Source organism: Jaculus jaculus, chromosome 1 (assembly GCF_020740685.1).
Source record: "Jaculus jaculus isolate mJacJac1 chromosome 1, mJacJac1.mat.Y.cur, whole genome shotgun sequence".
Taxonomy (NCBI): Eukaryota; Metazoa; Chordata; class Mammalia; order Rodentia; family Dipodidae; genus Jaculus; species Jaculus jaculus.
The window spans coordinates 158962202-158979863 of NC_059102.1; the positions used below are offsets into that span (position 1 = coordinate 158962202).

The 17662-nt window shown below is 48.6% G+C and overlaps 2 protein-coding genes and 1 pseudogene across 2 annotated transcripts in view; 2 read left to right on the plus strand and 1 right to left on the minus strand.

Moving 5' to 3' along the window:
- The window catches only part of Ighmbp2 (immunoglobulin mu DNA binding protein 2), a 47117-nt gene extending 46384 nt beyond the window's left edge, over positions 1-733 (minus strand). The window contains exon 1 of the mRNA XM_004656781.2: positions 623-733. Within this exon, the coding sequence (XP_004656838.2) occupies positions 623-708 (86 nt within the window). The 5' untranslated portion in view covers positions 709-733. The remainder of the gene's footprint in view (positions 1-622) is intronic.
- Positions 734-816: 83 nt separating this feature from the next.
- Mrpl21 (mitochondrial ribosomal protein L21) lies at positions 817-17029 on the plus strand. The gene is made up of 7 exons (XM_004656780.2): positions 817-939; positions 1520-1577; positions 2642-2727; positions 5872-6035; positions 11246-11298; positions 13020-13123; positions 16785-17029. Exons 1-7 carry the CDS (start codon positions 840-842, stop codon positions 16847-16849), a joined length of 630 nt encoding a protein of 209 aa, XP_004656837.2. The 5' UTR covers positions 817-839; the 3' UTR covers positions 16850-17029.
- On the plus strand, positions 2849-3038 carry LOC123458375 (annotated as a pseudogene).
- Positions 17030-17662: the final 633 nt, after the last annotated feature.

The following is a 17662-nucleotide window of genomic DNA, read 5'->3' on the forward strand; positions in this document are numbered from 1 at the left end:
CGGTGCCCGTGTTATGTTCAATTGCCTCTCCACCAACGGATGGTTGCTCCTGGAACCAGGCATCCTGACCTCCAATCCTGACTCTACCTGCACCATCCTAGGCCAGTTTCTTATCCCCTCTGTCTCCACCTTTCGTTAAGGAAAGCCTTTGCAAGGATGACACGTGTTTTAAGTATGGAAGGACTAGCTCTTCCAGTTTCAGGCTAACAAGCCAGCTCTTCAGGAGTGGGCTTAATCCCACTTTCCTGCAAAAGGCTGTGCTCAAGAATCACCAGCCCTACTTCCTCCCTGGGGAAAAGTTGTCCCCACGTCCCTCTCCTGGCACTGATACTCCCAAAGAGCAAGCACGTTTTCTTTTTCTTTCCTTCTTTTTTTTTTTTTTTTTTGGTTTTTGCAGGGGGAGGAGAGTCCCATGTAGCCCAGGCTGGCCTCGAGCTCGCTATGTAGCGGAGGATGACCTTGAACTCCTGATCCTCCTGCCTTGGCCTCCCGAATTCCCGGCTCACTGGTGGCCACAGCCCCAGGCTCCGCTCGCCCTCGCCTATGGCAGACACAGCACGGCGTCTGGCTCACTGGGCGAGGTCGGCACTAGAGTAGCTTCGGCCAAGACTCTTCCCAGTACCTGCGCTCTTCCACCTCCGCGTCCCGCTCGAGCTCCAGCAGCTCCAACTGCTTGGTCACGAAGTCCTCCACCGCGGACGAAGCCATCTCCGCCGCGGAGCCGGGCTCGCTCCGGGGCCGGAACCGTATCACCGCCGGAACCCCCCGTTCTCCGCCGGGCCGGTGCGTCAACGCACCAAGTCCGCGCAGCTTCCGCTTCCGGCTGAGGCGGCGGGAAGATGGCCGCGGCCACAGGGGCTTCGGCCTTGACGGGCACCTTCGGGCGGTTGGTGTCCGCATGCAGGCGCAGCATTCTGGCACCTTCGGGGCCCGGAGCCGGTGAGAGTAGGGCGGTCTAGTGAGGGAGGAAACGGGACGAGCGGTGCTCCCCATGGTCCGCCGCGCGTCTGCTTCGTATCTTGTATGCCCCGAATAGTGCGTGAGATTTGGAGCCGAGGAACCTGGGCTCAGTTAGTAGTGTAATACTGACGGTGGCCCATCTGCTTCTATATGGGCCCAGTATTGCAGAGACGCAAACAGGTTCAGAGGAGTTAGGAACGTTGCCCAGGGTCACCTAAGGGGACTTGGGAGAGAAGCCATGCAGAACCAGTGATGTTCTGCCAGAGCGTGAACCGTTGCCCTCAGTCCATTGGGTACCATCTGAGAAATGCCCTCAGCTGAAAACTTAATAGTCAAGAAAAGGACGAGTGGTTATGGTGTTAGGTTCTTGTAGAGTTTAGACCCTGAGATCTCAAAATACGTAATCAGTAACTATGTGAAATGCCTGTAATTTTGTTACCTTGAATTTTTTTTTTTTTCCGGAAGCAGGTATTGATGCGGTGGGTTAGGCCAGACACCAGCAATAGACCTGTGCTTTCCATCTTAGTAACGGTGGGCCATGTTTCTCTTGTTCTTGCAGCCTTCTTCTGGTCTGCTTCTCGAAGGCTCAGTTCGCAGAGCACTCCGTATCCACAAGGGTAATAGCAAAATGTGGGTTTGGGGACTTTTCCTTTCATCCATAGAAATGGCATTCTCAAGTTAAAACTTCCTGTAGTTGGACTGCGACTGTAGATCAGTGATAGAATGTTTGCCTAGCATGCTTGAGGTCCTGGGTCCCATTACCAGCACAGGTACATACATACAGCTTCTGTCAAAACTGTCGGTGGCCACTGCTGCCACGTGGGCATTCTCAGCAGCAAAAGATCCAGGTGCCTCTTTGATTCTCAAAAGAAATAGTTGCAAAATGGACCCTGAATATAGGGAGAAATGCCAAGTGTCATTTTACTGTGCCCTCCCATTTTTCATATGAAAGGTCCTGGTCTGCCTTCCATTTTCCCATCTCATCCTTTCCACTTCTGTGGGGTACAGAGGGAGGTTCAAGGTAGGGTCTTGCTTTAGCCCAGTCTGACCTGCAATTGGTCTCAAGCTGGCCTTGAACTCATGGCAATCCTCCTACCTCAGTCTCCTGAGTGCTGGGATTAAAGGCATGTGCCACCACACCCGACTTTTTTTTTTTTTTTTTTGGTCTGGTCCTGCCAAATCAATCAAGGAGGCCAAACATTACCCAGGCCAGAGACTTTTAGAGAAAAGCTCATTCCAGCTTCTCCTTATCCCTCAAGGTTCCTGCCTTCCCACAACCACAGAGGTCATGTCCTAGGGGCCCCAAGACCCAGCAGGATGGAAAAGCACCCATTTGTTGTACAGTTGTGTCAGTGTTGTCCTGTGTGACTGTAGACACGGACAGGTGGGTCCTAGGTCTGAAGTCTGTAGATTTCTCCTTTGCACAGAATTCCTAGAATTCCTGGTTACTAGTGACCTTTTAGCCACTGCTTCTGGGAGATATGGGAGAGCCTTGCTCAGGATGACAACATGGGGCGGGGGAGAGGGAGCAGTCCTCAGCCAGTGTTGTATACCTTTAACCCTCCCAACAGCAAGCTTATACACAGACCCCTTCCTGACACTCATCACACAGCCATGTCTCAGGGATTTTAAGCTGTCTTGCATGTGTGTTTGATGTGCACTTATGAAATGACTTTTACAGATATGTTCCTAAAACATCACTGAGTTCACCACCCTGGCCAGAAGTTGTTCTACCAGACCCAGCTGAGGAGACCAGACACCACACAGGTAAACTTAGCAGCGGCCAAGATGGTGGTTCTTGCAAGCTAGCACTGAGGAGGCTAAGGTAGGAGGATCACCAAGTTTGAGATCAGCCTACAGAGACCCTGTCTCAAAAAGACAGGACCGTCTAAAGTGGATACCCTAGGAGGTCATTCTCTCCAGGCTCTGTTCAAGTGGTGTAGTGGAGCCCCATGATGTGCAGTCCCTTTCTACAATGTTTGAGATGAAGCTGGGTTTGGAATCCACCTACATATTCCTAAGGCTTCTCTGAGTTCTGTGGATAGTGACTGAGGAGACAAACCATGCTAGAAACAATCCTAATCACTCCTGGTAAATGAGTCTACCTGTTGAAGGAGAAACTGTTTGAGTATCTTGTACTTTGGGAAGTGGGGAGGACTGGCTGGAGAGATGGCTGAGTGTGGATCGCCAGTACCCACTAGGTGTGGCATCACATGCCTGTAATCCCAGTTCTGGGAAGGTGGAGGCAGGCAGGTCCCTAGGGCTTGCTGACTAGCTAATCTAATTGATTTTTTGAGCTGCAGGCTCAGTTAGAGGCTGGGTCCCAGAAATAAGGTGGCTAGTGGCTAGTGATATAGTTTCATGGTCAAGCATGAGCAAAAGACCTGGGTTCATTCCCCAGTTCCTTCCCAAAAAAAGGGTAGAGAGTGACTGAGGAGGACTCGCATCATCTTCGTCTGGCCTCCACACACAACAAGCACATATGTGCACTCATACATAAATACTACATGCACATAAAAAGAAAAAAGAAAAGACTTTTCAGAGCAAACATAACACCCACACCACCTAGCCCCCAAGATGGCCACTGCCCCAGAATGGGGTGCTACATCTCTGAGTGCTCCAGGACAGCATGTGTGAACCTTGTGTTCGTTTTGGTCAAGAAATGTCAACATTTAAGCTGCTGCTTCATTTCATAAATAACCATGAGCAGCTGCTACATGGCAGTCAGGTAATGGGGAGGAGGAAAGGAGGGGCCTCCACGTACCTCTGTCTCCTACTGTCAGTGGACACATTGTTTCGGGACTGAGTTCTCCCCAGTCAGAAGAACAAGTGGGTACTCTATAGTGGTGCACGTCTTAGGAGGCTAGGGTGGAGGACCATGAGTTCAAGTCCAGCTTGGACTGTATGGTGAGATCCTGTCAAAAAAGAAACCTAAGGACAGTTGAGCTGATGAACAGAGGCTGGTGCTACCCTGGGGTGCTGGAGAAACATTCAGGGTGCCAGGAACCAGGGCCACACAGAACCTAGTCAAGAAAGACAGCATAGGGCTGGAGAGATGGCTTAGCGGTTAAGCGCTTGCCTGTGAAGCCTAAGGACCCCAGTTCAAGGCTCAATTCCCCAGGACCCACGTTAGCCAGATGCACAAGGGGGCACACGCATCTGGAGTTCGTTTGCAGTGGCTGAAAGCCCTGGCGTGCCCATTCTCTCTCTATCTGTCTTTTTCTCTCCCTCTCTCTCTGTCACTCTCAAATAAGTAAATAAATAAATGAAAAAAAAAACACTAATTTAAAAAAAAAAAAAAGACAGCATACCTGGCCACTGTTACCACCTGAAAGAGCTGGGGTCCTGAGTTTTCCAAAAGCTAGAAGTTCACATTATTGAGTACAAGAGGTATTTTTATTTATTTAAGAAAGAGAGAGGGGCTGGAGAGATGGCTTAGCGGTTAAGCGCTTGCCTGTGAAGCCTAAGGACCCCGGTTCGAGGCTCGGTTCCCCAGGACCCACGTTAACCAGATGCACAAGGGGGCGCATGTGTCTGGAGTTCGTTTGCAGAGGCTGGAAGCCCTGGCGCGCCCATTCTCTCTCTCTCCCTCTATCTGTCTTTCTCTCTGTGTCTGTCACTCTCAAATAAATAAATAAAAATTTAAAAAAAAAATTGTTAAAAAAAAAGAAAGAGAGAGAAAGAGAGAGGGAGAATGGGCGCACCAGGGCCTCTAGCCATTGCAAACAAACTCTAGACACATGCACCACCTTGTGTATCTGGCCTACATGGGTATTGAGGAATCAAACCTGGGTCCTTAGGATTCACAGATAAGTGCTTTAACTGCTAAGCCATCTCCACAGCCCATCTTGAAGTATTTTAGGTACTGTTTTGTTCTATGCAGGACATGACCCTCTGTCAGTGTTTATGGAGATTGGTTCCAGTACATCTCGCAAATATCAAAATAGTGGGCTGGGGATGTAGCTCTGTGGGTAGAGTGCTTGCCTAGCCAGCACAAGGCCCTGTGTCCCGTGCCCAGCACTGCGTAAACCAGCCTTGGTTGTGCACACCTGTAGTCTCAGCTCTGGAGAGGTAGAGGCAGGAGGATCAGAAGTTCAAGGTCACCCTCAGTGAAATAGTGAGGTCAGGGCTCAGGCACCTTACACAAAGCTCGCACACAGCTGGCACAGGTCCTTCCATGTGCTTTGTCCTCACTGAGTGAGCAAAGTGCTGCATAGGTTGTTTTCTATGCCATTTAGAGGATACTGACAGGGAGGAGTCTGTATCTGTCAATCCATGAACAGTGAACCCAGGGACACTGAGCACCTAGTGAACATACATTCAGTTCTGCCCATGCTGCCATGTGCGGCTTCTGGTCATGACTTTCCAGGACAAGAACTGTCTTGTCCACCCTGTATGCCCAGTGCTGAATCTGCTAGAGTCTGTTCATGGCAAAAGTGAGGAGTAGTGGGGACTATGGGCTGAGCCAGCACAGTCATGACAGAAAGGAAGGAGTGAGCAAGCATGTTGGGGAAAGGGGAGACGGGCTGGTCCCGGCCCGGGTTCTGTCTGTCAGTGCATGCTGCACAAGCCCTCTCCTTTGCCTTCTCAGACTGCCACACTCCCCACTCTGCTCTGAACTCAAACTCACTGCAGTCTTCCTGCCTCTGCCTCCCAAGTGCTGGTATTACAGGTGTGCACCATCGTGCCCAGCAGTCTGCCACTCTTCATCAGTAACAAATAAGTGAGGGTTCTGCCTCACCCTAGAGCTGTAGAAATGGAGCCACTTGACCCTGTACCCATGCCTGCTGGGTGGGAGCCAGGGCTTGGTGGCCTACAGTGAGCTCTCCTCACCAGGGGAGTCTGGTGGAGGGTCACATTGGCTGGCTGCTTTATCACATGGAGTGACTGCTGCCCCCTGCTCTCCTGCAGAGGTTGTGAGGAAGGTGAATGAGATGATCGCCACAGGCCAGTATGGCCGGCTCTTTGCTGTTGTGCACTTCGCCAGCCACCAGTGGAAAGTGACAGCTGAAGACCTGATTTTAATTGAAAATGAGTTAGACATCAAGTGCGGGGAAAGGATTCGGATGGAGAAGGTGAGCACCACCACGGGGATTTCCTCACGTGAGGCTGAGTCACAGCGAGGTTGTGCAGGGCAGGGAGGGAGGCAGGCAAGCTGCTCCAAAGACACGTCTGGCCCAGAGTGCCAACTCCTTCCTGGGAAGCACTTTTCTTGGAGGAGGAACACACTTACATGGCCTTACTGGTTTGTCTTACAATCTCATGAATATATTCTCATAGTAGAAAAGTTTACCGCAGACAGGAAAATTCCCAGTTGAACCTGCAGTGAATTGTCCAGTCCTGCACAGGAGACAGGTACTCAGTTTCTTCCAGTAGCAATGACAGCTGCTCTTGTGTTAAGCAGCAGGGCTATTTATTTCTCTCTCTCTCTCTCTGTCTCTTTCTCTCTCTGTCTTTTTTTTTCTTTTTCGTTTTCTGTGGTAAGATCTCACTCTAACCAAGGCTGACCTGTAATTTGCTATTTAATCTCAGACAGGCCTTGATTGAACTCATAGCAGTCCTCCTACCTCAGCCTCCCAAGTACTAGATTAAAGGCATGCACCACCATGCCAGGTGTATTTATTATTTATCTGTTTTTCATGTTTTTGAGACATGGTCTTCTTGTAGCCCAGGGTTGCATCAAACTTAACTAAGTAGTTGAGAATGACTTTCAACTCCAGATCCTCCTGCTGCTGCCTCCTAATTACTAAGATTACAGGGCTGCAGTACTCCTGGTCTTAATTGTTTTTTGTTTTATTTTAGAGAGAGGGAAAAATTGGTGCACTAGGACCTCAGCCACTGTCATCGAACTCCAGACACTTGCACCACCTAGTGGGCATGTGTGGCCTTGAACTTGCCTCACCTTTGTGCATCTGGCCCTTGATTTTTTTAAAAAAACATGGCAACTTTCTTTCTTTATTTATTTGAGAGAGACAGAGGAAGAATGGGCGTGCCAGGGCCGCTAGCTCCTGCAAACGAAGTACAGACACATGCATCACCTTGTACATCTGGCTTATGTGAGTGCCGGAGAATCAAACCTGGGTCCTTTGGCTTTGGAGGTAAATGCCTTAACCACTAAGCCATCTCTCCAGCCCATCCTTTATTTTTAATGTAGTGTAATGTACACGATTTTGTAGGGGTAATTACGTTTCAGTTTGATTTTTGTTTTTTGGGGGGTTTTTTGTTTGTTTGTTTTTGGTTTTTGGTTTTTCAAGGTAGGGTCTCACTCTAGCCCAGGCTGACCTGGAACTCACTATGGAGTCTCAGGGTGGCCTCGAACTCATGGCGATCGTCTTACCTCTGCCTTCTGAGTGCTGGGATTAAAGGCATGCGCCACCACACCCAGCTGGGTTTTTTTTTTTTTTTAAATATGTTTTATTTATTTATTAGAGAGAAAGAGACAGAGAATGGGTGCACCAGGATCTCTAGCCACTGCCAACAAACTCCAGACACATGTGCCACCTTGTGCATCTGGCTTACTTGGGTCCTGGGTTCTTAGGCTTCACAGGCAAGTGCCCTAACTGCTAAGCCATCTCTTCAGCCCTGTTTGTTTGTTTTGTTTTGTTTTTTTAGGTTTCCATATGATTTATTTACATCCTCTTTGGTTTTGATTAACTGTCCCTCCACCTTTCCTTTACTCAGTATCTTCCCCTGACCTGACTTGGGCCTTTTCACCCCCATTAATCTATTCTTCTACTTACATATATACAATACCACCCTATTAAGTATCCCCTTCCCTTCCTTTCTCTTCCCTTTATGTCTCTTTCTTAGCTTACTGGCCTTTGCTACTGAGTTTTCTTCCTACTCACACAGAAGTCCAGACATCTGTAGCTAGGACCCACATATGAGAGAGAACATGCAATGTTTGGCTTTCTGGGCCTGGGTAATCACTTGGCCTAATCCTTTCCAGATCCATCCATTTTTCCTGAAAAATTCATAACTTCATTTTTCTTTACTGCTGAGTACAACTCCATTGTATAAATGTGCCATATCTTCATTATCCATGTATCAGTTGAGGGATATCTAGGCTGGTTCCATTTCCCAGCTATTGTGAATTGAGCAACAATAAACATGGTTGAGCAAGTATCTCTATGGTAATGAGATGCATCCTTAGGATATATGCCTAGGAGTGCTATAGCTGGGTCATATGGTAGATCTATTTTTAGGTGTCTTAGGAACCTCCACACTTATTCCCACAATGTCAGCCCTGGTTTTTTTGTTGTTGTTGTTTGTTTGGGTTTTGGTTTTTTTCAACCTCTGGCAGTACTGCCTCAGCCTTGTCAGTGGTGAAATTATAGATGTGAGTCACCACACCCTGCAGATTTTCTATGTTTTCATTTTTTGCACACGTATAGTCAGTGTAGTGTGGGGAGGTTGTGTGATTTATGCTCACATGTGCTAACGTGTGTCCCATATATGTGCTTGCCTGCAGTGTCAGTGTCCCCTTCTATCTCTTACATGTTTATCTCTTGCAGTGGGATCTCTTGATTCTAGAGCTTACTGCTAGCTAGCCCCAGGAATTCTCCAGTCTCTGTTCCTTTCTCACAGGACTGGGGTTACAGACATGTGTGTCCACACCCAGCTGTTTTTTATGTGAGCTCTAGAGTTTCAAACTCAAGACAATCTCAGGCCCTCATGTTTGCTCAAAAAGTGCACTTAACTGCCAAGCCATTTCCCTAGCCCTTGCTAATTTTACTTAGTACTGTCCTATGTGATTAAGAGTTCTTGTGTGTTGGATGTGAGGCCAAACTGGCTGCGACATTTGTCACCCCATTGATTGCTAAGCTTCCATCCTAGAGGATGACCTTTCCTGACTAGAGGAGGACCAGTCTTCGGCCAGGGGTGTGTGAATAGCTGCACTCCCCTGCTAGACCTTCCAAACAAGCTCTCAAGAGTTCTTATGTGTCTGCACCACAGAGACCCCTGAATTCTGTTTCTACGAGAGTCTCATATTCTGAGGTCTGAGTGAAACTAACTGGCTAAAAGCTGAACTTACTTTATCACCAGCAGCCAGCTTCCTCAGAGAGTGCCAGCAACTGTAGTAACTCAAGGATAGGAACACAGTTCTTTCTGGGAATTGTGCTCAGGGCCTCACATGCTAGCCATAGTACCACCAAGCCACACCCCATCCTCAGTGCATTTACTTGAGACTGGGTCTCACGGTATAGCTGAGGCAGGCATGCCCACAGTCCTGCCTGAGCCTCCTGAATTCTGGGATTTGAACTGTTTGCCACTGCATATTTACTTTGCTCTAAGCATATTTACTTTCATATCTGAAGTAAGTCGGGTTAGAGCTATCCTGTAGTACAGTGGTAGAGCACATGAGGTCTAATCACCACAGAAAATCTCAGTAAAATAAATTTCGTATGTAGCACACCTATTTGTAAAGATTTCAAAGATGACATTATGAGTCACCTCTTAGTATCCAAGAAGAGGTTCCAAAACCCCCATACAAACATCAAAATGCCCTTTTGCTCCCATTTTTTATGTAAAACAGCCTGTAGTATTTGCATATAATCTGTGCAAATCCTTCCATATCCTTTAGTTATCTCTAGATGACATGCAATGCCATACGTAACCTAAGTGCTGTGCAAATCATTTTTATACTTTAGAGCCTAGGGAATAATGACAAGAAAAAAGTCATGTTCAAGATAGACAATCCTTCCCCAAATACTTTCAGTCCATTCTTGGTTGAATCTACGTGTGCAAAACCCTCTACTTTGAAACATTTTCCATCAACCAAAAAGTTAACAGGATGCCTCACCTGGTGTAGACTGTTCTGCATAACTTAGGAAGCCAGCGACCAAGAGCATGTCATGCTGAAACCAACCTAAAGCATCTGCTTTCATTCAGTACCTGATGTACGTTATTTGCTGATGTTGCTGGAGGATGTATTTTGTTAGCCAGGTAGAGTGGCACATGTCTGCAATCCTAGTACTCAGAGCTGAGGCACAAGGGTCACAAGTCCATCCACAGAGTGAGATCCTGTCTCAAAAAAAAAAAATTGTCTTTAAATATTTGTTACTAATTTTTTTTTTTTTTTTTTTTTTGGAGGTAGGGTCTCACTCTAGTGTAGGCTGACCTGGAATTCACTAGTCTCGGGGTGGCCTTGGACTCATGGTGATCCTCCTACCTGTGCCTCCCGAGTGCAGGGATTAAAGGTATGCACCACCATGCCTGGCTTTTTCTTTCTTTTAAAAATTATTTTATTTATTTATTTGAGAGAGAGAGAGAGGAAAGAGGCAGATAGAGAGAATGGTGGTTGCACCAGGGCCTTCAGCCACTGCAAACAAACTCCAGATGTATGTGCCACCTTGTGCATCTGGCTTACATGGGTCCTTTGGCTTTGCAGACAAGAGCCTTAACTTCTAAGCCATTTCTCCAGCCCTGATTTTTTTTTTATAGTGCACTGTAAGAAAGCATTCAACATCTAATGAAAATGTACATATTTTCATCTGTAGCCTTAACACTGTTGCAGTCCCCTGCAGTGGCAATGGTCAGCTTTCAGGTCTGAGGAAATAGTTGAGTCGGTAAAGTACTTGTAAGCATTAGAACCTCAGTTCGGATCCCCAGCACTTGGGAGGCAGAGGTAGGAAGATCACTGTGAGTTCCAGGTCAGCCTGGGCTAGAGTGACACCCTGCCTCAAAAAAAAATTTAAAAAATTAGAAATACATACATATGTATGTATATTATGGGAAGGAGGGTGGGAAGATGGCTTAGCAGTTAAAGGCTCTTGCAAGGCTTAATGGCACAGATTCGATTCCCTAGTACCCACAAAAAGCCAGATGAACAAAGTAGTGCATATATCTGGAGTTTGTTCCCAGTGGTAGGAAGCCTTGGTGTGCCCATATACATATACACGTGTTCTCTCTCTCTCTCTCCCAAGAGCCTGGATTGTTGGCCCATGTCTGTAATCTCAGCACTCAGGAGGCTAGGGTAAGAGGAGGCCCATGCGTTGGAAGCCAGCCTGGGCTACATGAGACCTTTTACACAAAGTTACAGCTCAGGGAGAGGGAGAAGGTCAGCTGGTACCTGACTGTGTGGCCATGGCATTTACATTGCGCTGCTCTGGCCCAGAGCAGACCCAGGGGCCCATTCCATCTCTTGCCGGCTTCCGCTGCTGCTCAGTGTTGGATAATTAGATAGCAGATGCCATAGAGGTCTCAACTTCATGTCGCCAGTACTTGATCCTTTTTTGACTTTTTGGTGAGCCCATGAATAAATGTTTCCATTTTATGTTTTCAGGTCCTGCTGGTTGGGGCAGACAACTTCACACTCCTTGGAAAACCGCTGCTTGGGTAATGAGCTATTGGACACTGAGCCTTGTCTGGGTCATGGGTGAGGAATACAGTGGAAATTTGGTCAGCCCTTGTGAGGGTCCTGGGCACATCACTGTCAATGTAAGCACAGCACATTCCTGTGTGATCCTAGTGGGCATGTGGTATCCCAGGAAAGTACATCTGGCCAGATCATTGGTCTTACAGATCCATTACAATATGGCCTTAAAGGTATTTTTTAAGAGCTGAGGGTGTAGTTCATTTGTAGAGTGCTGGCATAGCATGCTTAAGGCCTTGAGTTTGACCCTCAGTACTACAAGTGAAGATTTTACGGAGCCTGGAAAGATGGCTCTGGGAAAAGTGCTTGCTCTGCTAGTGTGAGTACCTTAGTGGGGATCCCTAGGTCCCACTCAAGGCCAGATGTTACAGCATATTGAATCCCAGCATGCCTGGGGAAGAATGGAGGCAGACAGGAGAATCCCCTGCAAACTCTCGGGCCCACTAGCCGGGTGAACACAGCAGTGCACAATGAGAGACCTTGTGTTAAACAAGATGGCAAGCGAGGACTGATACCCAAGATTGTCCTGTGACCTCCACACATGTGCCATGGCATGCATGCACCTCGGTACTCATACAACACACTCCCAAAGAAGTTCTTGTTTATTGTGTTGCTGTTGTTGTTGGTTGGTTGGTTTATTTTATTTGAGAGAGAAAGAAAAAGATAGAGAGAGAGAATGGGCATGCCAGGGCCTTCAGCCTCTGCAAACGAACTCCAGACACATGCACTACCTTGTGCATCTGGCTTATGTGGGTTTTGGGAATCAAACCTAGGTTCTTTGGCTTTGCAGGCAAGCACTTTAACTGCTAAGCCGTATCTCCAGCCTTGTTTGGTTTTGGGGTGTTTTGTTTTGTTTTGTTGTTTGAGGCAGGGTCTCACTCTAGCCCAGGTTGACCTAGAATTCACTATGTAGTCTCAGGATGACCTCGATCCCACTCCTGCCTCTACCTCTCAAGTGCTAGGATTAAAAGCATGTGCCACCATGCCCAACCTTGTTTGTTTGTTTTTAAATATTTTATTTTTTTAATTTATTTTGAGAGAGAAAGAAAGAGTCAGAGAGAGGGGGAGAGAGTGGGCACACCAGGTCTTCCAACCACTACAAACGAACTCCTAGACATATGTACCACCTTGTGCCTCTGGCTTACATGGGTACTGGAGAATCAAACCTGGTTCCTTAGACTTCACAGGCAAGCTCCTTAACTGCTAAGCCACCTCTCCAGCCCAGTTTTTGTTTTGTTGTTTTTTTTGAGAGAAGTTCTTGCTAAGTAGCCCTGGCTGACCTAGAAGCCATTATGTAAACCACAGTGGCCGTAAACTTTGGACAGTCCTCCTGCCGCTGCATCTCCATGGCTGAAACTGTAGGTGTACACCACTGCACCTGGCTAAAAGATTTTGGTGGGTTTTTTGTTTTTTGAGTTTTTTTTGAGGCTGACCTGGAATTCACTGTAGCCCAGGCTGGCCTCGAATTAATGGCTATCCTACCTCAGCTTTCTGAGTGCCGAGATTAAAGGAATGTGCTACCACATGTAACTTAAAAATGTTTGTTTTTGACACAGTACTATTTTTTTTATCATCAAAAAAGGCAAAACTTCAGTGTAAGCATTTTCATTTTAGGAACTTTAGCACAGAATGAATAAGACTGAGCACACAACAAGAAGACACATCACTTATTTTTCTTTTCTAGGAAGGATCTTGTTCGTGTTGAAGCCACAGTGATTGAAAAGACAGAATCACGGCCCAAAATCTATATGAAATTTAGGAGAAGAAAAAACTTAAAGAAGCATAGAAGTAAGTGGGAATCTGCATGTCGGCACTCTGCTTCTGCTATGCTGTGGTTGCCACCCATGTCCTGTTGCCAGGGAAGGCAGGAAGGGCACCTGTTCCCTGAAGGATAGCTGGCCAAGGCCAGGGTGAGGTCCTCTCTAACAGTGTGCCAGGGTTGTGTAGGGTGAGGTCCCCTGGCATAGCTTACTGCCTGGCTGTGACCCAGCCAGTCACAACACCGGTGAACTTTCGCCCCATTGTGACTCAACACAGCATGCACCACAAGTCACGTGGGGCGCATCTGGTGGCATCCTGGGTCATACCGGAGAACTGGATGCCATTCACACGTACACCATGGGGAAGGCCACGCGGATGGGCTTTTCTGGAGGCATAGTACCCAGTCTGCAGCGAGCACTCACTTGTGTGCTGGGGCTCAGGCTGGGGCCCAAGATGGGGAGCTCCTCGTGAGCAGAGCCCTGTGCTGTCAGCGCTGCGTGCTTATGCGTGCGTACCAGAGGAAGCACGCCAGAGTGTGACCGTGACCTCTGCTTGGTGGAAGGTGGCTGAAAGGGTGGTCCTTCCATTTTCTTTATTTTGAGAGAAATAGGAAAGAGAACATGTGTGGCAGGGCCTCTTGCCACTGCAAACAAACTCAGCACATGTGCCACTTGGTGCATCTGACTTTATGTGGGTACTAGGGAATTGAGCCCAGGCCAGCAGGCTTTGCAAGCAAGTGCCGTTACTGAGCCATCTTCCTAGCCCCCGTGGCTTGTTGTTGTTTTGTTTTTTGAGGTAGGGTCTCCTCTAGCTCAGGATGACCTGGAATTCACTATGTAGTCTCAGGGTGGCCTCGAACTCACGGTGATCCTCTTATTTTGCCTCTCTTTATTTACTTACTTATTTAGAGACAGTGTCTCACATAGCTCATGACCTTCTGTAGCTACTTCCCAAGTGCTTCGATTATAGGCTGACCCCACCACACCTGGTTTATGTGAAGCTGGCGATAGAAGTCAGGGCCTCTTGCATACTATGCCACATCCCTGGTCCTATACTTTAAAAAAATGCTGTATTTGTTTTGAGAGAGGAAGAGAGACAGATAGGGAGAGAATGAGCATGCCAGGGCCTCCAGCCACCTGCAAGCAAACTCCAGACATATGTGCCCCCTTGTGCATCTGGCTTATGTGAGTACTGGGGAACCAAACCTGGCTCCTAAGTCTGGCATGGTAGCGGACGCCTTTAATCCCAGCACTTGGGAGGCAGAGGTAGGAGGATCACCATGAGTGCAAGGCCACCCTGAGACTACAGAGTGAATTCCAGGTCAGCCTGGGCCAGAGTAAGACCCTACCTCGAAAAACCAAAAAAAAAAACCTGGATCCTTAGGCCTTAACCGCTAAGCCATCTCTCCAGCCTGGTCCTATTCTTTTATTGATACTACATTAAATCTGGATTGGAGGTGGCCAAATGCATTATCTCTGAAGGTTGTTGCGGAGAAGTGGCCGGACAGGATCTAAGGCCAAGGCTGGGCTGGGGCCAGCTGTCGGTGTTTTAAGAAATGGACATGGCTTTTGAGGTAGGAGGGGTGTTTGTCTGGAGGAAGAAAAGGATAAAGGGGCCCCAGAGCCACAGCCAGGATGGGGAGAGAAACTGAGGGTGATCAGCTCCAGGACAGGGCCCTGGGCACAGGTAGAAAGAAGACAGCCCCACGAAAGAGGGCTGGAGAGATGGCTTAGTGGTTAAGCGCTTGCCTGTGAAGCCTAAGGACCCCGGTTTGAGGCTCGGTTCCCCAGGTCCCACGTTAGCCAGATGCACAAGGGGGCGCACGCATCTGGAGTTCGTTTGCAGAGGCTGGAAGCCCTGGCGCACCCATTTTCTCTCTCTCCCTCTATCTGTCTTTCTCTCTGTGTCTGTCGCTCTCAAATAAATAAATAAATAAATAAATAATTTTAAAAAGAAAGAAAGAGGCAAGGCAGAAGGTAGAGATAGAAGGATCACCAAAAGTTCAAGGACACCCTGAGACTACATAATGAATTCCAGATCAGCCTGGGCTAGAGCAAGATCCTACCCCAAAAAATTTTAAAAAAAAAGGAGGCAAAGGTAGGAAGGGGAGTTGGAAGAGACTGCTAGACAGGTACAATTTTAGCTGGGAGCTGCTCCAGGGCTGGTTCTGGCAGGTGCCACGAAGTTGATGGATCAAGAGCCGGTAGGAACAGAACTGGAGAGATGGCTTAGGGGTTACGGCGTTTGGCTGCAAAGCCAATGGACCTCGGTTCGAGTCTTTCAGGACCCACGTAAGCCAGATGCACAGGGTGACAAATGCACAAAGTAGCACTTGTTTCTGGAGTTCGTTTGCAGTAGCTGAAAGCCCTGGTATGCTCATTCTCCATCCCCCCACCCCGCTCTCGCTCGCTCTTGCTCTCGCTTTCTCTCGCTCTCTCACCCCCCCCGCACACACACACCCTGGTGTCTTCCTCAAATAAATAAATAATAAAATATTTTTTTTAATAATTTTAAGAACAGGTAGGAACAGAGCTAGGGTGACAGCAGAGTATAGTCTATGGGTGATTTTACAAGGCACCACTTTTCCACTTGAGAAATCGCCCAGGAGGATGGGCAGCCTGGCTGGCAGGGAAATCTCCACTTGGTGGTGGAGGTATTACCAGATAGGAAGTGTGCCTCCTGGGGGACCACGAGGAGGTCGGGCAGGAGTATTGAGTTGAGAGGATAGGAGGGCTGTGCTGATGTCCTGTGCCGTGGCCTCCTGGTGGCAGATCTGCTCTCTGAGCCTGTCCTGATGTGGAGGGGCATCTAGTGCATTAGCCTTATGACACCATCTCCCTCACACCTGGTGGGCCTGGCCTTCGTGAACCCCTCATGCTACCTGCTGTGCTCCAGTATCACCTGGCATTGTCCCAAAGCAGCAGGTGACCCTCAGGTCAACAGTGGCTATCCTGGCAGGAGCCTCCACAAGACAGAATTCCCAAGCAGCTTAGTTAGGACCTGTGGAGCCCAGGAGTGGCTGTAGATCCTGTCACTCGCAGGACCTGGCTACAGCAGCACTTGCCATTGAGGCATGGCGGCTCATGCTTGTGACTCCAGTACTTGGGGGACTGAGGCAGGAGGATTACTGAGAGTTCCAGACCAGCTTGGGTTACATAGCAAGACCCTGCCTCAAACAAAACCAGCCAGACATGTGGTACAAACTTGTAATACTCCCAGCCTTGAAAGGTGGAGACAGAAGGATTAGGAACTTCGAGACCATTCCCAGCTACATAGTGAGTTGGAGGCCAGCCTGGGATGGGTGAGAATGAGGGAAGAAAAAAAGCCACCCCAGCCACCAGCTATGAGAAATAATTACTTGAACCCAGTCAGGAGCACAGGAGCCCACGTTGGACCAGAGCCTCTTCTGTTCTTGTCACTCAGAGTGAGCAGGTGGGGCTGTCCTGCTCTCTCATCCTAGAGGCCAGAACAGCTGTGGGGCACCAGCAGTCACTGGACCCCAAGGCCACTGGTGTTCTAGCCTCCAAACTGTTGCAAGTGAGGTGGTCAGTGAGTGCTCTCACAACATGGCTATGTCAAGGGAACGAGGAGGGCATGTGCACTGTCTGGCCCAAGCTGCTATGGTGAACCCGCCCTGCAGCTGAGTGAACTGGAGCCAGCCAGCTGGTGACAAGTCTCTCCTTTTCAGTCATTGTGAACCCGCAAACTGTCCTCCGGATTAACACCATTGAGGTGGCCCCGCACCTGCTGTGAGCACCGAGCTGCTGAGTAAGAAGCATGTCCGAGAGGCTGGGGCAGGGCCCTGGGGGCAGGCCTGCAGGCCCGCACCGGAGAGGTGAGAGGAGAGCCCATGTTCCAGGCCAACCTGGGCCACTCAGCAAGACCCCATCGCAAAAAATAATAAATTGATAAGCTAGCTTGGGTTTTCTAGGAGCTTCTCTGTTCTTTGTTCACCTAATGCATAGAGGAGACCCCCGCAGAAAAAACACTTCCCAAGCCAGAATGGCCCCACTCCCTCCCAGGGAGCCTGAGATAGGAAGTAGTGTTCTTGGCAGCTGTGAAAGGCTGAAGTGGGGTACAACTTTGCCTGGGGATCAGTGCTGATATGGGGGACAACATAAGGAGGTACAGAGTGGACAAGACCAGGAGTGGGTTAACAAAACCACTTGGCCCAGCAGGTGTAAGTCAGAAGCTGCAGTTCAGGGGAGATGGTCTGCGACAAGTCCTTGTTTCTGTCCTTTTGCCTACATCCAGCAGGGGGTGGGGCAGGTTAGCTGGAGGCCCCGGGATGGAGGTGGAGCATACTCTGGGGATTGGATGTGATGTAGTGGGGATAGCGCAGAGGGGTGGGACAGCTTGAAGTTTGGTCCTGGCGCAGCAGCTTGGGAAGGGTCAGAGCTCCAGTGCGTAGTGTGCACTGGGTCTGACTGTTAGGGAGGGAACCCAGGAGAAAAGGCCAAGCATGATGCTGAGGGATGGACTTAGGGGAGTTGGGGAAGGCCCTAGTCACAAGTCACATGAACTGCTAGAACTGTCCAATGACTGACCACAAGCTATGGTCCATTT

Bases quoted from the DNA above. Each gene is read 5' to 3' on its own strand.
- Mrpl21 (XM_004656780.2), top strand. From the start codon at position 840: ATGGCCGCGGCCACAGGGGCTTCGGCCTTGACGGGCACCTTCGGGCGG. The intron at 11,299-13,019 runs GTAATGAGCTAT...TTTCTTTTCTAG, and splicing joins CTTGGAAAACCGCTGCTTGG to GAAGGATCTTGTTCGTGTTG. The intron at 13,124-16,784 runs GTAAGTGGGAAT...TCTCCTTTTCAG, and splicing joins AAACTTAAAGAAGCATAGAA to TCATTGTGAACCCGCAAACT.